This window comes from Fundulus heteroclitus, chromosome 19 (assembly GCF_011125445.2).
Source record: "Fundulus heteroclitus isolate FHET01 chromosome 19, MU-UCD_Fhet_4.1, whole genome shotgun sequence".
Classification (NCBI taxonomy): domain Eukaryota; kingdom Metazoa; phylum Chordata; class Actinopteri; order Cyprinodontiformes; family Fundulidae; genus Fundulus; species Fundulus heteroclitus.
This window is the reverse complement of record NC_046379.1, coordinates 14,382,730-14,408,559: the sequence shown is the minus strand read 5'-3', so window position 1 is coordinate 14,408,559 and position 25,830 is coordinate 14,382,730. Positions and strand designations below refer to the sequence as shown.

The 25,830-nt window shown below is 42.7% G+C and overlaps 1 protein-coding gene across 1 annotated transcript in view; it reads left to right on the top strand.

The window, feature by feature from the left end:
* Positions 1–25,830, top strand: part of tiam2a (TIAM Rac1 associated GEF 2a) — a gene marked incomplete in the record, with an annotated part of 117,728 nt that overhangs the window by 15,149 nt on the left and 76,749 nt on the right. The window contains 5 exon segments of the mRNA XM_036150556.1: positions 13,641–13,727; positions 15,250–16,428; positions 21,389–21,833; positions 22,501–22,673; positions 24,301–24,525. Of these exon segments, the coding sequence (XP_036006449.1) occupies positions 15,256–16,428; positions 21,389–21,833; positions 22,501–22,673; positions 24,301–24,525 (2,016 nt within the window).

The following is a 25,830-nucleotide window of genomic DNA, read 5'->3' as shown; positions in this document are numbered from 1 at the left end:
ACTCTGGGGCTGCACTTAGGACACCCCTGCCCTAGAAAATGCAGACCCTCAACTATGAGATTGCAGAAAGGGTATCAAAATGGTGAAAACCAGCATGGTAATAGACAGTTTGAACGCTCAAAGGAATCAAAAAGAGCTCCTTTGCTTATAGGCTGCCTGTCATCATGGGAGAATGTCACTCTCTTGTGTGGGCCCGGGCCGAATTAATGTCACCTGCTCATACAGAAAATGGCTAATTTTGAGTCTTCTTCCCTCAGTTAGAGCCCTCGCACTGAAGAGGGTTGTTGTTATGGCAAACACCGTGCTTGCGAATGGTGCCTTCACTGCTTTTTGTACGTGCTGAAGATATTGTGATACTGAGAATGTGTTGAATGTAACTGCAGTAATATTAATTTAAACAGGGAGTTTTCTGAGAACAGGGACTGTGCTGTGAGTCTATGTTTACCTGACAGTTTTCAAGATCCATTTAGGTGATTTGTTCTCAGGAATATACACTCTGCAAATGTGAGCAGCCTTATATCGGTAAAGACAACAATTAGACTTGTCAGTGTCTCTAAACTCAGATTTTAACTATAAAGCTGTTTTATAAGTTGGATACTTTCACCTTGGAGGCTACATACATGTTCAACCATTTATATGCTGACTGTGCAGAAACATTAATGTAGATTTTGCAGAACTCATCGAACAAAGCCGATATTACATGAAAGATGGTTTATTTAGCAGAGCATCCTGTGTTCCTGTGTGTTGCTGGGTTCTGACGTGGGTCCACGATCTGATGCTCCACTGACAGACAGGCTGGCTGCCCTGCGGAAATACAAGATCTGTGTGCATCTCGCACAGCACAGGGGAATGTGAATAAAGGCTTTGAAATTATCAGATGAATTTTCATTTGAAGGAATCGTCTCTTGACAATTATGTAAGGAATATTTTAGAGGCATTTTAGACATCTTTCAGTTTCACCCATTGAAGAAGTACGATCCTGGCTAACGGTTGACATTCACTTGTTTCATCCGTTCCTTTCTGAACGTCTGCGTTTAGAAAAGGCATAACGGATTATTGATTGCACGTTAAGCTACGTTTAACACATAAAGAGAAAGTTGATTTAGTTCAAATTCCTCACACATTCACTCATCAATGGGTTCTCATCAGGAAGCATCAAGCCAGTGCACTTATCCGGATCCGATTTGTCAAGTATGGTGGAAGAAAAGCTCAACAGTGGCTCCTTTTGTTCTCTGCTATCCTTGACCACAAACCAGCCAGACGGGCCCAGGCTGGTCTAAGCGCCACTAATGCACTTAAAGCACCATAATGGCGTCTTCCTGTCAGGTGGTCATGGTTATAGGCTTTAAGCAGACATAACTGTAATGTATGAACCGCGGTGAGGGACTTTAAGCGGCTTGTTGGATATATTTTAATTTTCCGTCTATTAATCACACGTAAGGTCAAATACTTGTGTTGTAAGTCTACCACGGTGACCTGAGTGATGCATGCTGTGTTTGGTCTGACTATGATCTACAATTTGGCCTTTTTAAGAGACCATAAAAGTTGATCGGCTGCCAGTTTTACAGCTAGTTTAGCGTGAACATATGGCCGCGCTTGGCTTAGGGAGATGAAGCTCGCTCTCTGAGCCTGAATCACACGGTGGTGATTCATCTGCACTGGCAATGCCAACACATTTTTTTTTTTTTTTTTTGGGGGGGGATAAAAAGGTCTATGTCCTTGCATTTGGTTGAATGGGCACCCAGTGCAGGGGAGGCTGCAGGAGCAACCTCCCATTTGGCGTCAGTGCTCCTCAAGAATGCAGAGAGGGATTAATGCGTGTCTGTGGCACTGATGGATGGAGCTCGCCCCTCCAGTCCCCACCCCCGGGCCCCTCCCCTACTGCAGAATGTACCAGCTTTGCAGGTATGTTTGCATGTCTGCTGAGACAGAGCCAGAGTTTGGTTGTCCGTCCCACTACACACCAAATGGAGCCGTTCTCACCAGCTGCCTGCCAGGCTGAGCTTCTGTAACTCTAGCTCACCTTTGGGACACTCTTAACGATTCCCTTTGCAACTTTTGAATCTTTTTAAATCGACTTCTTCCCCCTTCAATGAATATTTCTCTATTCAAATGAATTCAGTGATCAATGTTTGACAGATGTCTACCCGCTTCCAAATCCCCGTGAAAGCTCTGCCGCTTCTGCGTGGACGTCCAGCGGCAGACTGTTTTAATTTCTTTATTTAATTTCTTGGTCTGCAGTGGTCAATGGTCTCTGATGGATCACCTCAGGGAGTGATCGGAGTGTCTCACCAGACCGCCACGGTGCCCTATGGCGAATGTTGCCATGATAATGAGTGAGTGAGCTGTGGACTTACACCATTAATCACTCACACCGCAAAGCGTGAGACCGATTATCCTGCAGCGCACAAAGGACAGCGGCAGTCAATTCCTGTAGAGACATTGGAGCATTTTAATGGCTGTAATGCAGATGTTGCGTGCTCGTACGAGCCCAATGAAAAGTCATGCTGTAACAGAGCCTAAAAAAAAAGGAAGGTAAAATTTGATAAAGTTTTTGCCTTATTTATGAGGACAGTGATTAGGAGCGCCCTTCCTGAAGGGTATCTGCTATACTTTCCCCTTTTCTCTGCCTCAAAGGCACGTTTCTTCTGCTTCCTCTTATCATGTTCGAGATAATTGGGTATAACTCCTCTCACTTTGAACGAGGAACGAGGAAGTTGCCCCCCCCCCCCCCCCCTCCCAAAAAAAAAAAAAATCATCATCCTTGGGCATGCCTCCGCCCCCTTAACCTTCAGGTTTCTTATCTGACCCTGTGATTCTGCACATATTTGCACCGTCTGCCATTCATTTCACTACTTGTCCCCTTATCCTCCAGGTATTTTCTGTATAACCCTGCCGGGTGAAGTCTGGGACACTCGTGGATTTGTAGAGCTTTGCTGCTGGGATTCAGCACTGCAGCGAAGATCTTTCTAGATGTTTGACTAACCAGGTACTGCAGCTTTGGAGCTGTTCAAGTCCTTTCATTTTCCGTAGTATTCATACCCGTAGAACTTATCCATATTTTCCACACACTGAAACAGAGTAGTGCTTTTTTTTTTTTTTTTTTTTGATGAAATTACGTAAAGTGTAAAAATGTGGTAACAGGTGCTCTGGTGAGATGAGACCAGCATTGATTAACTTTTTGGTCAACATACAAAATGATTTGCTTGTAGAAAAACTAAAATGGCACATCATCCTCCTGACCCGTGCAGTGTTGATGCTTTTACCAGGACAAAGATGCTGGCAAGTTGATAGATGGATACAGCTAAATGCAGGACCATCATGGAAGATAACCTGTTAGAGGCTATGAAAGACTCCCAAGTTTAGGATGGAGGTTCACTTTCAAGCAGAAAGATCCCTAACAAAGAGCCAGAGCTGGAATGGGATGATTTAGATTAAAGCATATTTGTATGTTTGAATAGCCCAGTCAAAGACCAGATCCAAATCCAGCTGAGAAATAAGTGTAATTGAAAACTGACATTCATAGATGCTCCGTCTATAATCAGACTGAACTGTTCTGCAGTGAGTGGGAAAGTATTTCACTCGCTACATGAGCAACATTAATAGACATACCCCACAGCACTTTCAGCTGTAACTGAATCTACGTAGTGTTGACTTGGTGAACTTTGAATACCAACGAAATGTCACATTTCAGATTTTGATTTGTAAAACGTGTTGAAAACCACACATCCTCTTGCTTTACTTCTCTAAAACCTTCAAATCGTGCTTCTTTGCGTTGATCTATCCCATGAAATCAAACTATAATGCATTCACGTTTGTGGTTGTAACGTGACACAATGAGGGTGGAGGAAAAAAAGAAATCCATGCAAAGCACTGTATGACGACTTGGCGTGACACAGCAGGTGGACACCGCCACCCCCTTGAGGACGCACGGCGTCAGTGTCTCTTTCAAACAACTTCTCAAGACATCAACACCCCACTTCTCATTTTGGATTTCTACACAACCACGTTCATTATTTACGGTCTGCACGCTGGGAGTCATTTTAAAAGTCAACGCTGAGACCTGTTGGTAAAGGCTGACTCGTGTGAAGAGAAGATGGATTTGCAGATTTCACCGTTTAGGACAGACTGGTGTCGATGTAACAGAACCAATGCGAGAAAAGTCAACCTAAAACACTTGGATCCTTTCACATGCTGAGTCGTTCTATTTGAAACGCTAAAGATGTAAGATGAGGGCGGATTTCAGGGCGGAGCCCAGTGTGAAACAAAAGCTTTGACCTTTCACCCTGATTCAAAGCATCCCAGCTTAAGCAAATTCCATCTGTCTCGCTCTCTCTATCTCAGACACACACTCATAGAATTACACACACCCCCCTCGCACACACCACCTCCTTCCAGCTAATTTCAAATGCTTCGCCAGATGCATTGATCTTTTTTTCAAGTCACTTTTCTTTGCGAGGCAATGTATTAATTGACGCTAATATTGGGCAATTAAGGTCTATTTCTTTCCGGCGTGTATTTTTGTCCACAAATTGTTGCCCGCTGGAGTCCCCAGCGAGCAACGGTAATCAATGGCATCAAACCGTAAAACGGCCTCCAGCCACGTGCGTTGCTCCATCACGCTCTTTATGAGAGAGCGGTTGAAATATTAGCGAGGCGAGTAAAGAGTCATATTTCTCCCTCCCGACTGGCCCGACGCGCTTCCTGCGGCCCATCTGTCAGACCGCTCCCGTGAGCGAGGGCTGCTTCCGCATGAGTTTTCCATCAGAGATAGATTATCGCAGGCGATCGGCCTGAGATTAAACGCAATGTGATGAATGCGTTTTGCATAAAAGGAATAATTTACTCGAAAGGTTAAGATGTCTGCAACACCACATTATCGGGATGGATGCCTTACTGTAGTTATTAAAATCAGATGAGGTGCTGCTGCGCAGTCCCTAAACAGGATGCATCTACATTTGGCTTCCAGTTAGCTGGAATAAAAAAACAAAACAAATGCCACACCAAGAGGACTTTGCAGCTTATCTCCGATGTCGGTAAACCTTTGACCTTCCAAATCCCAATTTTAGCCAACTTTGATTTCTTTTAATAGGACGAAGATTTAAAATATTTCTCTCTTTTTTTTTTTATTCTAGAAGCAGCTTAAGTAGACGGGAGACATGTCTCAGCATATTGTAAAAAAATCTGTTTTCTTTTTAAATTCTTGTGTCTCTCTACTTCATTTTAAACACCTTATAGGGCTGGCCAATGTGGCTTAAAAATAAAATGTCCGATTTTATTATACGTAATCTGATTTAATCGACCCCCCACCTCCTTATTTTCTCACAAAAATAAAATAAAATATTTTTAAAACTAAATCTATGTCAAGCATTTAATTCAGGGTGTTAATAGGAAATCAAAGTGCATCTAAATGCCAGCTGTTAAACATGCTTGTAAAGCAAGATTGCAGCCCTGCCATTTTAAACAATGAAAATATAACAAAAACTTTGCTGCTTTTTCACAATGAGCTAAGAACAAGCCTCGCTTCGTTTGTGTAACTTCAAACTTGCTTAAAAACAAGTAAATGAGTCAATAAATGGGCCTTTTATTATGGTAAAAAAGCTTCCTCTTTACAATATTTTGACAATATATTTTTCTAAACATATATTCAGAAGCTATTCTCTTCATGGAAGCACAATGAGTACAATGGCAAAATAAAATTGTGATATAAAAAAAAAAATCTGTAATTTTTGGGGGAAAAATGTATCTTTTAAACATTTTTTTTTTTATTTAAATGATTTAAGTTATCACCGAGCCCTACCTCATTGATATTGAACTTAGTTTATTTTGAATCTTCTTCACAGAGCATCAGCTTGTTACTGTCAGTATGACGGTGGTTTGCTTTCAATGTTTTCAAGCTAGTAATCAGTAGATATCTTGCTGCATCTCTAGTCAAAAGTTGTGATTTAAAAATACAAAAAACTTCCTTCCAGAGCACTTTAGATCATAGAGTAATACTAAGTTTTTGATTTATTTATTAGGACCTTTAATCATTAAATTCAAAGTCCAGTGAAGTTAAATCTAAAATTAGCCTTGTTAAAGCACTGTTTACAGTGTATCCTGTTGTGAGGTGGTGTTGATTGAGTGGTTGTGGATTTCTGAGCTGGAAAATCAGGATCTGTGAGGGACGTGGATCATTGAGTTTAGTGACATCAGGCTATCAGAAGTCATCTAGACCTCAGTATCAGATTGGATTGACCGTAGTTTAAGGCATTATCCTGATAAAGACATTAAATCCTGTGTCAACGCCCCCCCCAAAACATGAGAATACTACTTCCGTTTCACACCATGTGAACTCTTGTTGGATACGCTTTTGCCAATGGACAGGAGTCTGATTTATCTGTGTTGAATCGGTTCATAATTTCTTTGCAGTCTGATCTCCAGATTCCTGTTCTGCATTCAGCTGGAGGTGTAAGACAAGAATGAAAATGACCTAAGCTGCGTGCGGGCCCAGTGCATGGATATATTGGGATTTAATTCAGCTCTGGGGATCAGAGCTTATTGGAGCCTTAATTGATAATAATTAGGGGTCAGACAATTTGGCCTGGTGAAATTAGACCTAGCACCTGCTCTTCATGAATATGCACACTAGCCGCCTTCTGTCTTCATCTGACTCTGAATGTTTTCACCAGTCGCTCAAAGTGCTGGTGTTGACCAATCCTTTCTAAGCTGCCTGGGGCCAACAGGCTCACAAAAGCCTTTGAGGAGATCCCAGACTAGGCCACGAGAACTATTGTGTCGTTAACAATGTTGTTTAGTTCTGGTGAACGCTGCGGATGTTATGTCCTTAGGCTGACAAGTCGACATTAGGCCGGCCGAAGGCTGTTCCACAGCTGCTCATACAGCGTGGCATGGATAGGACTTTGAACTGGTATTCAAGACGATGTGTTTCTAGAGAGGAGACCAGCTCATGGGTTTAGGAACAGACCAGCGGCTGCAGCAGTTCTCATTCGTAAGGACGGTTCGAGTGACTCAGAGACAAACCGCTGGCGCGCGAAAGCTTTCTAAACGGACTTGTCCGGCTCTGGGGCTGTTTTGCGTTCTCGTGTGGCTTTCTTGATGGGTCCAGTTCGACCACAGTTATGCGAGCCAAAGACAAATGGAGGGATGCGTGTGCTTTTAGGGCTGGCGGCGGTCTCGCGTCGGTCTCCACTGAGACTCGTTTTAGTCACAACACTTTGGAGAATCCGATTCCAGGGAAGGTTTTTCCACATCTCTATGCTTTGTGATTGGCCTTTGTTCAAAGACATTACATGTCATTGACTTTGTTTTACTTCTGTGTAATTTCAGTGGAATGTTACGCGATGAACCAACTCCCAAGTAGTAAGGTAGAAGGAAAATGAAGCATGGGGTTTAAAATGGAGAACAATACGGAAAGTTGTGGAATACGTTTTGTTTTTTGTTTGCCGTGCCGCTAATCATGTGGGACAGGAAACATGTGTAAAAAAGGTTCTCTGGTCAGATGGGAACAACAATAAACACTCCACATCACCCTGAAAACAACGTCTGCATGGTGAAACATGGTGGTGGGTGCATGATGCTCATTGCAAAGACGGATTTAAAAATAAGTAAAATGTTCTTAAAATTTGTCTTTTTGTCCTAGATTTGAGCAGATAAATAAGATTATCTGCCAATGGAATGAGTATTTTGACCCTTACAATAAGATAATTAGACATCCTGCACTTGAAATAAGACGATGTCGTTGAGCTGTTCCTGTTTTACGAGCAAAAGTCTTATTCCATTGGCGGATCATCTTATTTACCCGCTCAAATCAAGGACAGATACACTCATTTTAAGAAAATATAACTTATTTTTAGTTCCGTTTTTGCAGTGCTGTGGGGATGCTTTTCCTTTTTGTTAAACAGACAAACGAAGGCAAGTGGAGGGGTGAAAGCTTCTCAGCTTGATCTTGACTGGGACAGGGCTCGGTCAACACTTCGGTCTAATTTCAGGGAATAGTTAGCCATATTGTATCTTTGGTGATTGATCTTTGATCAGAAGCCTCAAAGTAAATTAAAAAAATGTCACGTTGTTGATTCTGTGTCACTTTATTGGGCTGTTGCATGATAACCCAACAGCAAGTAGCCGATTTCTTTTTTTAAGATGAAAAGAGATTAAATCTTGGATTAAATAAAAACATTGAATAAAAACAAAAACATGTAAAAATTGTGGAACACATTTGTATTTAGTTTTCCACTTGTTAAACAACACCCCCACAGTGAAATATGGTAACGGCACCATCATGCTGTGGGAATATTGTTCTTTAGCAGGGCAAGGGAAAGTTGTAAGAACTGATGGCTGGTGCTAAATGCAGGATCATGGAAGAATGCCTGTTTGAAGACGCAAAAACTTTACAATAGAAAGCATGGTGGTGGTTGCGTCATGCTGTGGGAATGGTTTTCTACATGTAAACCACAGACAAATGAAGGATTATGTGGGTGTGCTCTCTTCAGCTGATGGTGGCCTCAGGTTAGTTCCTGCTGGGACACGTTTTAGTCATTGAGGAGAAACTAACTCCAGGGAAAGTTTCACCACATTTCCTTAATGTTCTGTGGTTGGCCTCTGATCAAAAGGCTCTTTTCATCAAAAAGATTAGGAATGTCATTGACTCCAGCTCCGCTCATGTAACACCCCCCCCCCCCCCCCCCCCCCCTACTCTTGATCACCTGAAATCACTCCCCTTTTCCTTACTCATGGGACACTTGGATGCACACATTCTTTATTTCCTTTCCCCCCGGCTGCCCCTCTGGGCTCCTCCTGGGGTCACTGTGGCATTTAGGGTCAGACAAGAGCCCCAGTCATCACGCCCTCCCAGGCAATACAGCAGCCATTACACGCCAGCTTGTCTCGGCCAATTGCCTTAAACAGCCCTGGAAAAAAAAAATGCCTCCTTGGCTACTGGAAACGCTGCATCCTTCTCCTCCTGGCTAACGGAAAAGCTGGATGATGGAAAAAGAAATCGGTTACCCAGTGGAGCATTTTTTTTTTTTTGATGTGGACTTGTAATGGATGACAGCTAGAAAACCTCTTGGTGTCTTGTCCTGGGCAAACTCGTATGTTAAGATCCCCCCCCCCCCCCTTCCTCTCTCTCTCTCTGGCTTTCCGCTTTGTAACCCAGGGCCACGCTTAGAGGATCGTGATTCGTTGCTCTGCCAAAGTCGGGAGGGAGTTTCCACGTGTCGTCCAGTGTGTCTGGGAGAGTGTGAGTCAGATGGAGCGCGCGCGTTTATGTGTGTGTGTGTGTGTGTGCTGCTGCTTATAGCTCTGACCATTGCTAGACAGAATCCACTTTGAAAGTTAGAGCACACCAGTGTGACTTTTTAGTTTGCGAGCTCTTCAAAGAGCGCCTAGATTAAAGACTGTGCCGCTGAGGTAAGCCATGGTATGGATTCTGTTTTATCTTTCTGTCCCTTTTGTTTCTGCTGTTTGGTGGATTAAGAGGCAGCCAAGGTGAGGAGGTTATTTCCTATTGTTTAGGTTTCACAGGTGTGGGTTCCTTTGTGTTTACTTGTGGGTCCGTATTTAAAGCTGTTAGATAGGTTTTTATCTCTGGCTTGCTGCGCTGTGGATCATTCAGCATAATGCTTTGTAAACACCGACGTGCTAAAGTGACCTTTAACAGTCAGACTTTATCGCTCTTGTTGATACGTTCCAAGGTTGTTGTTTTTCTTGGCATTTTGTTCCTGACAAATATTCATTTGCAGCAGATTTGTATCTCAAATTCCTAGATGCATGGATACTGTAAAAGTGTTTTTTTGAACATTTCTGTTTTCTTGTCCCACTCTGAAATGGCCATAGCATACGTGTATGAATCTCTCAGGGGGGAGGGAGGGGGGGGGGCATGTCACTTTTGGTTTGTAGCCAGCCATAGAGCTTCAAAATGCATAATGAGAAATTCAGAAAAACACTCAACAAGCGCTGATGGATGTTTAGTGGCTTTGGCTCGATTCACCATACAGCATTATGAGCTTTCAGTGAGTGATTCGTAGATAGACATTTCTACTTGTAAGCAAACAAATGCGGGATTCTTTAAATCTTGTTCACATCACAGAAGATTGCAGCAGGAGATGCTCTTTCCTCCTCTTCACTTCCTGCTGCGGTTGTTTTTTTTTCTCAAGTTTAAAGTTGGAAAGGCAAAAACCTCTGTTTCTTTTAGAGGTTTGTTTTTGCAGACCTTGAGAAAAGTGATAAGAGTCACATGGGCTTTGAATTGACAGGAGGAAAGCGGTGCAATTCAGCCCCTACAAAAAACAGATGACCTCATAGCTGTTACTCTGCAGCGATGTAATTCTAAAGGCATCAACCTTGTTTGTGTTTTTTCTTTTTTACTGCAAGGTAAAAAAACCCTCACAAAGTTTTTTAAAGAAACAACTTAAAGGTCAAACATGATTTGGGACATTTTCTTTTGCAGATGTGCAAAAAGTTTTTTCCTTTCTCAGTTTTTTTTTTTTTTGGCCCTCTTCATATACACGGTAATTCAAGGTGATTTACAGGAAATAAAGGAAGAAAGGTAGACAAAACAACACTGAATACATAAGAAGAATAAAAATGTGAAATTTTGATTTAAAACCAAAAATTAGCTAATAACAAAAATTAATTGGGAAAAAAATGACTTTTTATGGGTAAGTTGAAGTGAATTTTAAAAACAGTAACATTTTGAATCAAAGCAGGCCAGTTTCTGTCACTAATTAATTGCAAAATAACACAAAGTAGTTCCGATCTTCCAAGGAATATCTCAGCTTAGCTCATTTATCTTTGAGGCATTAGATTAATTAATTATTGCAAAGCATTCCCCACGCATTATATAGACACCCTATCATATTTGTATTTAACTTCTGCACTCATTTGTTTTTTAGGTAATAATGGACACAAAAGAGAAAATTTGACATTTGACATCACATAAGATACAAAATAAAGATACTGAAAGTTTAATTAGGCGACAATGAATATTAATAAATATAATTGGAACAAATTATTTTGGATGTTCTTGAGAATCCTGAAGAGAACAGTAATATTTTCAATCCTCATTTAAACTATCCAGCGTTTTGTTACTCATTTCAGTCACGGAAACAATGACTGAAGGGGACTGTGGTTATACAGTTATATTAAATTTTAACCATACAGGACGTGATATCACTAAACCTGCGTCTGGGGTTGCAGGTAGATGGAATAAAAAGGACTCGAATATATAGCCTTGAGGTGTCCAACTTAATTCTTTTTTTTTTTTTTTGTATCTTTTTTTTGGGTTCGCTTACATTTATAATTACCATATCCGACAAAGTCTGCCAAGTACTATCTAGAATGAAGACTAAGTTGAGACTTGGTCTATGTTAATAGGTTGCAGCAAGTGTAAAGACTATTCAGCGTTAGACTCTTCATGCTCATGTGGGCTTTGTGGAAGTAGTTTGAAGCTAAGCTTCTGTTAAACAAATGCATGGTGGTCTTCATGTGGGGAAAATGACGGTTACACGCCTAACACCTCAAGCACCTTCTGTGTTTATGCCACACCAAGGTGTGGCCCATTCTTTACCAGCATCCCTGTCTGGAGACGCGCGCGCTGTCAGACTAAACACAGGGCTTACGTAGGAGTCACCCAGTGGCAGTGTGAGAAGAATACCGGGTCAGGGGGTGTGCCGAGGGGCACAAGGGTGGCAGGGGTCCCTTGGCCCCGAAGCAGATGGCCCTTGGGGAGCCTTTTCGACGAGAACAGAGGGCTGAGGGGAAAGAGGGAGGGCGAGTTCAAGGCCGCGTGCAGCGGTTGGCTGCTAAAAAGGAAGACGTGTCTTGTTTTCCCCAGTGAAGTCACACAATACACCAGTTCTACTCGCAGCAGACGGCTAACATGTGCGTCTTAGGGGCTTGTGTGTTGGCACGCCTTTGAGCCTTTCATACTCGCTGGCCTGCTTTGGCTGAATAAACGTTTGCAAGAAAAGCATCAGTAGCGGCGGTCAAAGAAAGCGGTGACTGTGACGAGTCCGACAAGCGGCTTTATGTTGACTCCTGGTGTCATCGGCAGCTGCTTTCTCAGTCTTTATTCAACGAATAGAACAAATAGAATACGCTACTTGTTATTCATGTAGAAGCCTTTAGAAACGTTTTGCTTTATCTTCCCCAACGAAGGGTACGTTCTCTGCCTAAATTGGGTTATTGTAAGATGGTAGCATCGACAGGAAAAGGAGATAAAGTTAGAAAGCATTTCATCTTCCCCTACGTTGATAAAGGGAATTGAATTCTTTACACATGGACCTCCCAAAAAAAGTCGATCCATGCATAGTTTTTCTTAGGACTCGTTGACTTTGTGGCTCCAAGGGGGGGGGGTAATTATTGGTGCTTTTTTTTTCCATTTTAATAAGTGGGTCCAGAATTATAGTTTGTCCCTCTCTCTCAGGATCCGTTCTGCTTAAAGTGAGTCTCTGCCGGTTTTGACTCGCAGCGAGTGAGACCGGTGTTTAGTTAATCTCCTGATCAGCCCAGAGTGATGGTTCAAGTTCACTACCAGACATGAACGTCTGCAGCCAAGTTTCCACTGGATCTATCAGGTGATGCTTTCCGTTTAAGCAGCTGCAGAGGGAGAGAATCCTCATGTCTCTTTGTGCCTCTTCCTTGCACCCCCCCCCCCTGCACATAAGGTTACGTGAAATTTACCCCTTAGTTTCACATATGAAATGCACTCTTAAACAGCAGTCCATTTACGCTGCCAGTGCTATTTAAATCTTGCCAAACAGTCAAGGTTTATTCAAACAGAAGCAGTTAAACTCTTACCGCAGTGGTGCAGATCACTTAAGCCAGAAGTTTAGGGCTTTTGGCAGGGGGATATTTACACTGCAACCTTACACATGCTGTTCGTGTGTTGCAAAGCTCGGCGGACTTACCACTCTGAGTTTGAGCTAAGTCTGTGCAGTTGGCTTATGTTACGCACAACATTCATGCTTCCTCAAAGATGCCAAGAGGCGCTTTGGTGTCTCCACAAATATTGCTCCTCACTGCTTCCTATGCCCTGGATTGTGCTTTCACACAAATTTGGCAAAGATGAGTGGGAGGGGGAAGAAGAAGAAGAAGAAAAAAAAAACTGAGCAAGCGAGAGGAATCCAAGATTTTAAAATAAACAGGCGGTTAAACTGTAGCCGGCTTTGAAAAGCGTTCCCGAGCCTGATGAAGAGAGACGTCATTTACGTGTGGGGAGGTGGAAAAATTCAACATATGTTTGGTTTGGATGGATGATTAGGGAGAGCTGGATTTGAGAGACTGTGTACAGCATGACTGGACTGAAAAAATGCACTCCTCCCTATCCTGAGTTTATCCTGGGTGAAATTCCACACACTTCTCCATTACTGTTTATGCACATGTCTTGGAGGCATTTTTGCTAAGCATTTTCCAGGCATTATGAAGACATCCTTACCTGTTTTTTTGAATTTTACTGTTGGAATGATTCCTTTCTTTGTGAGCAACACCAAATGCCCAAACACTGTCCTTAGCAAAAAGCTAAGGATTAGGTTTACTCTTTAAGTTGCACGTATTTTATAAAGCACAGAGCTCATTACGCAAAGTAAATTACAGAGCAGCGGAAAGACACTAATTCCCCTTCTCCATTTGTGTTCCAGGTGAGCCACACAACCAAGGAATGAGTTTATTTTGGGAAATGAGGCTCACGTAACATCTTCATTCTGAAACGAGGGTTTTTAAGAGAGGTGAGTCTCAACAGCTTTTTGTCTCTAACTTTTTATCAGCATGCTTGTATTGCTCCCTGCTCTTCAAATGTCCAGCTTCTTTGTTCCTAATCTGCTTTTTGAGCTAAGGTAAAGTCTTAAAGTCGATTGAAGGGGTTGATCTGCACCTGTTATGTAAGAGCAGTCTTCCTGTGATTCATGTTGTACAACTCCCTAATGTAATCTAGGTCTGGTCACGGCTCCGGGTCTCAGATTTCTTATTGTGCTGAGCATTGTCACACATAACAACCATGACGGCCTGAAGCCTGATTATCTCACTGGGGTTTTCTGTGAAAGAATGTGGTAAAATGAGAGACAGGGGGGGTGGACCTTACCCGTTAATGACCAGATGTGGTAGGAATCCTTATTGCTGTCTTAGTTTAAAGACACATGGAAGATATTAGACATGTAGCTGCTTTGCTCTAGAAACAGTCACTGCATTTTCTGATTATCCGTCTCTATGGCCTTTTGTATCTAGGCAGCAAATTAGAAATTAGAATATAGTTGAAAAGTGATTGTATTCCAGTAATTCAACTGAACTACTGGACCTCATTTCTTATATAGCTTCATTACACACACTGGTCAGTTTTGAGGATGAAAACCTACAGTAGATGCACCTTAATCAATGGTAAAAATAGGTAAATATTTTCCTAGAAAGTTGTTTTACCAATAAAAAAAAAGGGTTTTTGATACTCAATTGTGTTGAAATCCATGTTGTCCCTATACAATCCTGGAAAGACTGCTGGCCTCTCAGTTTTCCATGATTGTTCAGCAGTCAGCCACTTTCTGTCTGTTAAAGGAAAGTTGAATGGTAGGAAAAAAGTGTGGAAGAAAATCTTGCACAAGTTGCATCAAAAATTCCAGTCCTTCTCCTTAGCCTTAGCATTCTCTTATATATATATATATTTGGTGACCTCGGTCACAGTCCATGCCTTGTCAATCTCCCCCAAACTCTTAACAAGGCTTAGCTTCACAATTGTGGCCTTGTTTTCTACCACAGATTCTCCTTTCACTCAATTTTCCATTCACATTGTTGGATTAATCAATCTGTGAGTAGCCCGATTGTGTTTTGTAAATTGCCTTTTGTGGCTCATTACTGTATACTGGACAAGTGTGAAGTTTACAGTCTTACCGGGGGTTTTAGTGGGCATAACATACAACTTTTGTATGACAAATCATTTATAAAAAATTTTCTTTGTAATATTTTTTGAGAATTGACAACTGTTTTTCTTAAGCATGTATTTTACTAGATAAATGTCTGAGAACTTATACCTCATAAAATTAGCTTTAAGCCAGAAGCATCACAATTGCCAGAAATAATCATTCTGCGTTTAATAACGTCATCAAAAACATATAGTACAAATGTGTTTCTCTTTCTGAATGGTCTCTTTCTGTTACAAAGTAAAATTACTTTGCAGTTTAATTATAAGTTTTAGATTTTTATGAGTTTCCTATGCATGTAGTAAAGCTGACCTTATACGCTTTTTTATTTACTTTTTTCCAGTCAAGGATGGGGAATTCAGAGAGCCAGTACAGGATTGATGGTCCAAAAGGCACAAGCTTCATCTTCCCAAGGAAACAAAAGCCGTATTCACTGAAACTCGGCTCAACCAAAGATGACGTTCTTTCCCCACACACGTGGTGGAAAAACGCCCCACTCGGCTCAGGGTACAAGGCAAGGTGTGTTGGTCACGGCTGTTTGTCACCTCCTAAAAGCAGACAGCCTTACGCTGCCCAACGCTGTGACTATGTCTGCAAAGGAGCGAGCGGCAGCACTGAACATCACTGGCGTCGCTCCCCTGGATGTGGCCTACGGAGACGGCATTTGTCCGATGATTACGAAGAGAATCCCTACGGGGCCGAGCTCAACCGGCACTCTCTGCATGGACACGGTGACAAGGAGGAGGACATAGAGGAACAGAGCAGTCCGAGAGTGGTGATCAAGAAAGACGGTACTCTCAGGGTGGAGTTCACAAACAACTCAGGAAACTCCTTACTCCTGGATGACGCCTCCGGCCCAGTCCAGCTGCTCAAGTTCTCTCCGAATTTGGAGGCCACATCCACTCCGAGCCTGCCTGGTTCCAGTGGCAGTAGGCAGGATGTCCATCGGAGTGGCCCACCACCAGCATCTACCTCCTCCACTGCCAGGACCAGCAAGGGAAGCTCGCTGAGCTCTGAAGGCTCCTGGTACGATTCTCCGTGGGGCCCCAGCACAGAGCTCTGTGATCAGGAGCAGCCTTGCACTGCCAGCAGGACATTAGAGCATTCCCCCATACATCAGGATGACTCCTTTGCAGAACATCCTGCCCCTCCATCTAGTACAGACCTTTACAGGAACTCAACGATAGCTGCTACTTTTCCTACAACCGGTGACCTGTCCTCTCAGCTGCAGCAGCCCCTGTCGGGCCGGAGGCCGCACCGGGCCTCTCTTGCGTCTGTGCTGGACGTTCCTTTGGTGGAAGAATGCACTGAACCACGGCAGTATTCATCACTCACTTTGCCTTGTCGCAGGCCCAAAGCCCATACCATCGGTTCAAATATTGAGCAGTACCAAGATCAGGCACAGCAGCAGGAGCAGAGGGGGCATGACTTCATTTTCAGTAAGAAAGACTCCATTAAAAACCGTATGAGACGCTTCAGTGATTGGACAGGCAGCCTCAGCCGGAAGAAGAAAAAGTCTCAGGTGAGCTGGTCAATCTAGTTTGATTTAAAAATACACTGAAGTTATGTGGTCTATTTCCCTTCACCCTGTTTTTGTAAAGCTTTCACCAACAGATAATGATTTTGGTGGATTTTATAAAATAAGAACACAGAAGCTACAGCAGTTAGTTTTTTTTTCTTTTGTCATTCACTCCTCCCGAAAGAATGTAGAGCCACAGTGGACAATTGTCTGCATTGTCGATAGCTTTGCAGCAATCCTTTTTTATACTGGGCATGCATGAAGCGACAGTGGAGAGGAAAGCTCTCCTTTAACGGGAAGGAAAACCTCCAGCAGAACCAGGCCCAGTGTGAACTGTCATCTGCCTCGACTGACTGAGGGTTAGAGAAGACAGAGCAGCAGAGACACAAAAAAAAACACAGAAGCATTGATCCAGAAATCCTTTCTATGTTACATGGTAATGGCGGATGATTTGTCTCCCATAGATGGTGTCACTGCAAACAGAACGCCAGACCAGGTGTACCTGCTATGAGAGATCAAGCCGAAAAATATCTTGATTCCAATAAGCTGCCAAATTCTAGGTCGATCTCTAGTTCAGATTTATTTTTTGCTGTTTATAAAAGTGTTTGATTGAAGGTAGACACATACACCCTTATAGATGTTTGCTTTTTGAAGCTTTTCTTTGATTCCTAATTGATAACACTGCAGAGATGGCTTCTTGCTGGGTGGATTGTCTTGTATTATGTTCCCATGATACAAAATCTTAAAGCAGCACCGTAAGTTTTGACCCAAGTATTAGCTTAATTCGAGATGTATTAAATTATTTTTCACATTGTCACATTAACCATTCTAGGTTATGGCAGTCTGAGCTCAGATTGCCATAACAACAAAACAAAACAGATGACGCTTATCAACATCAGACACATTTTTGGTTCTCTGGTGTAGGATTTAATCTAGTGGGGTGAATGTGGCCTTGTCTATGACTCCTCAGTCTGCTTGTCCAAAGTGGTCTGCTATCAAATTCCAAAACACGGAGGGAGACTGTTTAATTTTGCAACAGTGCAGTGTTGCCAGTGGCCTACATGGGCACTAAACCTGGAAGTTACAGGTCTAGCGCCCCTAGTGGCTAAAAGTTACACGGTGCTGCTTTAAGTAATGATACCATCAATTTGTGATATTAATACAAACACTTTAAACAAACATATTTACCATTATAGCACTGATTTTGTTTGAAACAGAACAGATGTTCCTACTACTACTGCTGAAAAAATGAATTTTGTTAATGCTGTTTGCTTTTTACCTTAATCACCTTTGTACCTTAAAAACCTACTGAATTTATATGTCATTATTGATCAGATTGGAAGACATGATGTAGGAAAATAATGTTCCCATGTTGCGACACATTATTTTGGACATGTTGGAAAATTGCGCCACATAAGCACTTACAGCTCTCCAGCCCACAAATGCACCACTGCTATACAGGGGGGACTCAAACGTGGCAGCAATAACCCCATAATAATGTCACTCAATCTCACACTACATTATTCGGATGCTTCACTCACCTCGGCATGCTGGATGCTTGAAGCTGAAAGAGGAACGTATGGCATGACTTGTTTGATTGATTTATCTAATATTTATCTGACCCCTGGGTCACACTTATATAGCATTGAAATTTAATTCCCAGGTAGTCACTAATATGGAAAAATAAAATAAAATGAGAAAGTGACATCACAGCGAAGTAACGTAATGTCATGAGACAGCAGAACCCTGTGAATTCCACACCGCCGCTCTCCGCATACACGGGCTATTCAGAATGGGAGCAGGAACACATGCTTCAATAACGCAAAAGGACTTGATGTGAACACCAGCATGCACGACAAGATAGGCAACAGTGTGACAGCAGCTTAAGAAGTTGTGGAAAATATTATACAGGGTCAGTAAAACATAACATAACTAAAACAAGCTGGTATTAGCTGGTTAATCAGTCAGTGTATGTTCTTAGGTAGCAGTCTGCTGCCTAACGAACATGCCACTTGCTGCTTGGTAGCTGTAGTTTTAAAACAACCCTAGTGATTGATGGCACACCCTTTTCTTTTCTTTTTTCATTTTTTTTCAACTTTCTTTCTTGTGAGGGAAAAGTACAAATTTAGCCTCCGCGTGTGACATTTGGTCATGACTTGTATTACACCATTCTGATTTGTTTCTGATTAAGTTTACAGGCCTTTTGCATGTTTAAAGTTTTTTTTTTTTCTTCTATGTATGTATGCTGAAAGGTTGTGAATTTGGGTTTTTCAAATATAGGTGAGCTAGTTTATATTCGAGGCAAGTGCAAAAAATATTCCACAAGATATAATTTCCCAGGAGTAAAATGATCTCCTTGCACTGCACAGGCACCGATCAGAACAGAGATTAGAAAGAACTACAGCTTGTCTCCATGTTTCACGCACTTGTCAGGGTAGTGTGATTTCTCTTTTTCTGTTTTTGGCCAGTCTGCAGCTTTCCTAGCTTTAATTTGACCCAGAAGGTTTGTTTAAACTGGGCCTGAACCCGTGTCCCTCTCCGTCTTCGCAGCTTGAGAGCAATTGTTTTTGCATTAATTCCTTTTAGCTTTGCCTTGTAAATGTTTTAAGAAGGCTGTTTGGGTTCTGCCTGAGGGAGAGCTGTAAGCCTTTGAGAAGCTCTGTCGAGTGAAACTAAATCCTTAGCTAAAGACTTGACCCCACCCCGCCCTCTAATATTAACGGAGGAACTGGGGTTGTTCCGGTCGTTGTGTGCCGATTTCCTGGGCTCCCCTCATGGTCCTTGTAGGGGAAATCTGCTAATAGGAATTTGTGCGTATGCACTTGAATGTTGCAGCAAAACAAATAAAAACATGGAGTAATTATAGTTTTCCGAAAATGCTGTCCTCCGTGCATTTTTAGGAATTTGTGAGCTTCTCCTTGTACTCGAACGGCAGATAAAACAAAGTCACGAGTTACAGATCATGATTGCAAGAACAAGATTCTGGATGCATTCCTTTGTAAGTTTTCCCTGCAAGTCCCAGTGGATGCAGACTTTAGGGCAAACCCAGGATCCCCCCACAGGGGTGCTATATATTTTCCGGCGTCGGAATGCCTTGGGATCCATCAGAACGAGCTGGAGAGTGTCGCGCTAGGGAGAGGAATGTCTGGGTTTTCCTCCCAGACAGTTATATAGTATGCGAGTGGATATAAAAAGAAACCACAGATCAACATGAAACATAGCTCTGACAGAGATAACATACTAAGAACTGAGCATGACTCACGGCGAAAACAAAAGCCCCAGAAATGAGCTCCGCCATGACGGCACACACTCTGCTCCTTGGAGGAGAGTGGAGCGCTCTCAACCATTGGAGTGGATGCTGCAATCTAGTCAAGTGTCTGTAGACTGTCATCAAGGATGAAAAGAAGGCCTTTCCATCAAGTCTTCATTTGTGGAAATTGAAACGCCACGTAAGACCCCCCCCCCAAACGATGCAAAATCGTCTGATCCACAATGGGTCCAACCTCCCAGATGTCTTCACTGGAGATTTATCCCACTTTCGCTGCTCAGTAAAAAAAAGATGGTGTGTTTGAAGTAGGTTGGAGCTAGACTAAATCTCACATTTGTTTTATATTGCCTCTGGGCTAAGTTAAAGGAGCATATTTAATTCTGTCCCATCTGTATATATAGATGGTTGCACATTTAGAGGCAAATTGGATGTGTTTTATTTACATATAGATAGGAATTCTCAGAATCAGCCCAGCACCTTCACTGCCAAGTAGTTGATAAAAAATTATTTTGGTTGTCTTATTTTTATTTATTTATTTTTTTTATACAGGCAACAGCCACCTTTACATTCCAAACATGCATTTGTTGCTGTTGTTCTTTCCAAATGAAATCTGTCTAGAGCTTCAAAACTTACTTGTTCCATTAGGTACACATAAGTTATTCTTACCTCTAGCAGATTTATGTCAAAATAAATTTTATTTGACCAAGACGTTTGTTTCTGTTTGGTGGGAAAAAAGATGGCCATCTCCAAAAAACAAAGATATATCTATCTGATTTGAAAAAAATCAATCTGTTTTATCAACTCTATAAAAAGCATGTCAGATTATTTAGATTTTTTTCAATAATCAATGGCATTTAAATTAATAATCTTTTATCAAATGCCCAATGTTTCTAGACTCAAAATTATCAAGTTATCCGGCCTTTTTGAGGCCATTTTTAAACGTTGACCATGAATCAATGTTGTGGTCAAAACCTAAATATTAATGGTAGACTATGAGGAGGATAAAAAGGAGGAGTAAGGATGAATAGTGATGGATGAACATTTGGACAAATTGATGGATAATTTGACTGAAAAGAAAGGTGGACAGAAGAACCAATGGATGAATAGATGGATGGATGGATGTATGGATGGATAATGGACATGTGGACAGGTAGATGAATAGATTAACTGTTATGTATAAAAAATAAGTGGATGGTTGGATGGATTGATAATTGAAATGTTGACGAATAAATAATGGATGGATGGTTATGAACATGGATTTATGGATAAACACATTAATGGATAGATGGGCCGACGTCAGATGGATGGAAATATGGATAATAGGACAGATAATGGATATATATGTAATTGACAGATAGCTGGGTAAAGAGACTCTTGTATGGATAGAACATATGGAGAATCAAATTCCAGACCGTGTTGAAATGCTAATTTTACTTATAGAAAATAAAAAAGAAACGAGTGACCCACAAGTACACATAAATTGTTTTCAGACCAATGTTGAAAAGTAGCAAAAGTATCCTTTGTAGCATCGATGTCCCTTTTAGAACAGCAAAAAGGAACTTTTAAATATGGTATTCCATTGCATTAAAAAAATAATCATAATTTATTTGCCATTTTTGATTCAAGTTATTAAGAACCACCACGAGGTGTGTTTTTCTAAGCCTTAATTGCCTCTTTTACATTGCGCCTCCTTAGGAGACCAGATACAAAGAGGCGAGTGAGGCCTTCGACAGTGGCGTCGATGGCCTGACTGCCGACACCAGCTCCCCCTCCCAGGTGTCCAGCCTACTGTGGTTCCCCGGAGCCTCCAGAGCGCAGTCGTCAGGGGCCATTCACCAAACAACCAGCGACGCTGTCCGCCAGAACATCTACGAGAACTTTATGAGGGAGCTGGAGACGGGGACCGGAACGGGAGGCGGCGACAGGAGAGACCCGTCGACTGGAACGGAAGAAGACGGGAGCAGCAGCGAATCGGCCGAGGGCTCCATGGAGGAGCTGGACCTGCTGTTTGCCAAGGAGCAGGGGGTGGTGAGGCGGGCGGGGTGGCTCTCTTTCAAACCCCTCATCACCCTGCACAAGGACAGGAAGCTGGAGCTGGTGACCCGCCGCAAGTGGAAGCACTACTGGGTGACTCTGAAAGGTAAAGCCTCCAACACGCGAGTGTGAATGTAGGATAAGAACGCGACGGGACTTGGGAGAGGTCAGGCAGATTATTCTGATGTCCTCTCAGAAATGTTGCTTAGAGAAGCACAAAATGTTCCTGCTTGCCTGTTTTATTCTGGTTCTTGATCAGTGATTCATACCTGACTCAAGGGGACTTTTTTTTTCTAAATGCTTTTAGGAGAATTGTAATAATGATAACAATAATGATCATCTTCATTTGTCATACAATGGCGCCCATGGAGCATTTTGGGGCTTTGGTTCTTGCTCATGACCCACAGTGGCAGTCTGTCGGGTTCAAACCGAAGAATTTGCACCTTTTCCCCGGATGCGAGCGGCTTTCTCTAAGCCACTAGGCTACCACTGCCTGATATGTAGTTACTTTAAGCCAGAATGATTAAAATTATTCCACAAAATGTTTGTGGTTTTGCTTTTATGACAATGAAATGTAAAGTAAGCAAATGAGGAAAAAGTAACAGCATGGTATTTTCTAATATTTTAGTGGACCCCGGGAGCAATTTAAAAGTTATTAAGCGCAAAGACACCTCCAATGTGTTTTTCAAGGACATTGCAAATGTCTAGAGCCTAGAGGAAGGTTTCTTGGAGGAACGGAGAGTGTTTGCTAAATGTCTCTCCTGCTTTTCCAGGATGCACGTTGTTGTTCTACGAAACCTACGGGAAGGGCTCAACGGAGCAGGAGCTGTCACCCCGCTACGCCCTCCTAGCCGAGGACAGCGTTGTGCAGGCTGTCCCAGAACACCCCAAGAGGGAGAACGTCTTCTGTTTGAGTAATTCATACGGCGACGTCTACCTCTTCCAGGTAAAAGCCCAGAGTTTCGTTTGGGTAAATCACCTTATTAAACGTTGAAGCATTTTTGTTTTTTTTACATTTCCGTTACATGACAGTAGTGTAAAAGAAATGAAAACTTCCATTTGTGCAATAGCAATATGTCCCCTTTTAGTGTTTGAAGTAGGAGTGCATCTGCACACATATTCATAAGGAAAATATCCGTCAGTTCAGTTCGTACGTGCGTGTGGGATGCACCAACACACGAGTGCTGTCCTGAAAGTCCCTCAGACCAGAGGGGATTTCCTGACAGCTGCACTTTCATGGTGAAGTTAAGCACATCTAGTAGTCTGGATTGTCTGATCATCAAAATATTTTAGTCTCAAATATCTGCACAGTCTTAAGAAATTCCTAATCCACAACATTGGCCCTTTCAAGTGGTTCTGTTGTTCCATCCGTTTGTTTGTTCGTCCATTTTATGGTGGCCGCTTGTTATTTATTTCTCTTGATTGAAGCGAAGGTGCCAACCGTTACTTTAAAAACCAAAGTACAAACCCAACCATGAATTTTGTGTCCCGTTACACCCATAGCTTGAATGGGTTACATAAACATAAATACGTTATGTTTTTATTTCCTATAGCAGTTGGCACCAAAACAGCAAATCCCATCGGTTTTCTGACTTTCATCTAGACCAGGGCTCTTCAACCCTCGAGATCTACTGTCCTGCATGGTTTGGATGTGTCTCTGCTCCGCCACACCTGAATCAAATAACTGCTCTGGCCTGTTAATCACACATTTATTTAGGTTAGGTGTGTAGAGGCAGGGAAACAACTAAAACATGCAGGGCAGTTCATCTCGAGGATTAGAGATGAAGACCCTCTGATCTAGACCAACTGGGTTGTGGCATCTTTCCAAGATCTGAGCTCTGACTTCTTAGACAAATCAAATGCAGCAGTGGCATCTTATAATGGCACAGCTGGCATTAAAAAACGATTAGTCCCTACGTGTATTTAGGTGGTAGACCCTTACCCGCATGTTCCTTCATAGGGATGAAAGTGAAAAGTGTTAAAACGGACCAACTTTGCTGTACTCTATTCAACCTTCCTGTTATCTTCTAAAAGTCTCGCTCGCACCCCACAGACATGTTTAGACAATTCAGTTTCCCTTCCAGTGGCTTTCTACATCTCTGCGCCTTCTGTGACTTCATCTCACTGTGATACTGGGTCTATTATGCTCAACAGCACCATTGCGCACCAGCAGACTACTGGTGCATCTCTAGTCCTCACATTGTATTGCTGCGCGGTTGCATATATATTAAAGGATGTGAAAGGATATGAAAATTAGATTAAGCGTTGAGGTACCGCCATTAAAAAGTCGATTTCTCCACCTATATTTTGGCTCTAGGATAAAAGTTATTTCAAGGAAATTGCATTGCAGACGACATTTATGCTGATTCTTTCTTATACCGGTGCCATTTATCAACCAGGCATTCATTGATCCTTCACAGCTTGGCTTTCACTCGATGACCTTTTTGTCACACACTGCAGTCAGTAATGCGCTGGCCATGCAGCGACATTTATGACCGATTTTGAGCCTAGCAGCTAAACTGAATGTCGGCCGCAAAGCCTCATCGCATCCCCCGTCTCTTTGGTCGCTTCAGGCCAGCAACCAGACTGATCTGGAGAACTGGGTGACGGCCATCCACTCAGCCAGCGCCTCGCTGCTCGCCAAGCGGCAGGGAAAGGAGGACACGGTGCGTCTGCTGCGGAACCAGTCCCGCACGCTGCTGCAGAAGATAGACATGGATGGGAAGATGAAGAAGATGGCCGAGCTCCAGCTGACGGTAGTCAGCGACCCCAAAAACCGCAAAGCTATCGAGAACCAGGTGAGACGCAGAGGAAAATATAAAAAATACATTGTTTTATGACTCAAGAATTCCCATTTATGCTGATCAGTCAGGCGGTACTGGCCTGCAAAGGTGAGGATGTGGTTTCATTTTGGCACATTTGGAGAAAAAAAAAAAACCCTTTTGGATGCCTGTGTCAAATCATGTGCTCCACTTATTTTCCCGATTTGGCGACTATGGTGACAGGTCTATGCCTAATTTTAGTCTGTGGGTGGGTGAAGTGGCCTGGATGTATCAGTCCCCAAACGCATAGTGAGGGGCCCAGGGGAGCTGCTTGTTCCTGGAGCATCAGATTGGGATTCCAGATGTTTTCTGGTAATAGGCTTTCAACATGCATTATCCTATTCCTCCTCCTCGAACAGCCTGGAGGGGGAAATCCAAAGCACTCTGCGCCGCGCCGTAGCCCACATGCAGCAGATTACAGAGAGGCAGAAAACACCCGTAGTTTAACAAGAAAGCTAATTCTCTTTACAAGAAACTAGTTATAGATTTGGAATGGGTGAAGATCACGCTACTTCCCCTCCCCCCAACGCCGCTCAATGATTGACGTTCTTTATGATTTCAGCTGCTCATTCGAATGGACACTCGCTGCTGATGGTGCTGAAAAAGCAAAATGAAGCCTCTTAGCTTTTGTAAAACGGGAGGAAATTTGAATCCATCGCGACAGACGCTCGACAGCTCGCTGCAGGAATTGACCGTTAGAGATGTCGCTGCCTGACTTACCGCCAAGCTGCCTGCGCTCGTGTCTGTTTCCAATTAGCCGGCATGCCACCGCAGAGAGACAAGCTGGAGTTGGAGTGAATGATAGGGTCAGAAGTGGTACAGGACAGCGCTCTGATAAAGGCGCCTCGAGGCCGATGATATATTTAAAGTTTCGGCGGGGTTGTCGAGCACAGACAGGGCACCACTTTGATGTCCCTGTCTACCCCCACACCCACGTCTGCTCAAATCAGTGCCAGCAGACCTTGTTTGAAGTCTGTCCTTGCTGCCCCCCCCTACCTCCAACACATTAACATACAAACACACATGCACACATACACACAGCGTGATTAAGTTTCACCGAAAGAATCGTCATGCGTTGCGGCTTTTGCAGATGGTGAAGCAGGGAGCAAGAAAAGACGAACATCTGCTCGGAGAAGGACTTCTGCAGACAGAGTTTTTGAAATGTTGGGATGGTAATAGGTTGTGAAGGAAGGACAAGTGGGATCAAGCTTCATTCAAACCTGCTTTATTTATGAAGAAAATTGTGCACTGCAAGCTCTAAGAAAAAAAAAAGCTTCACGA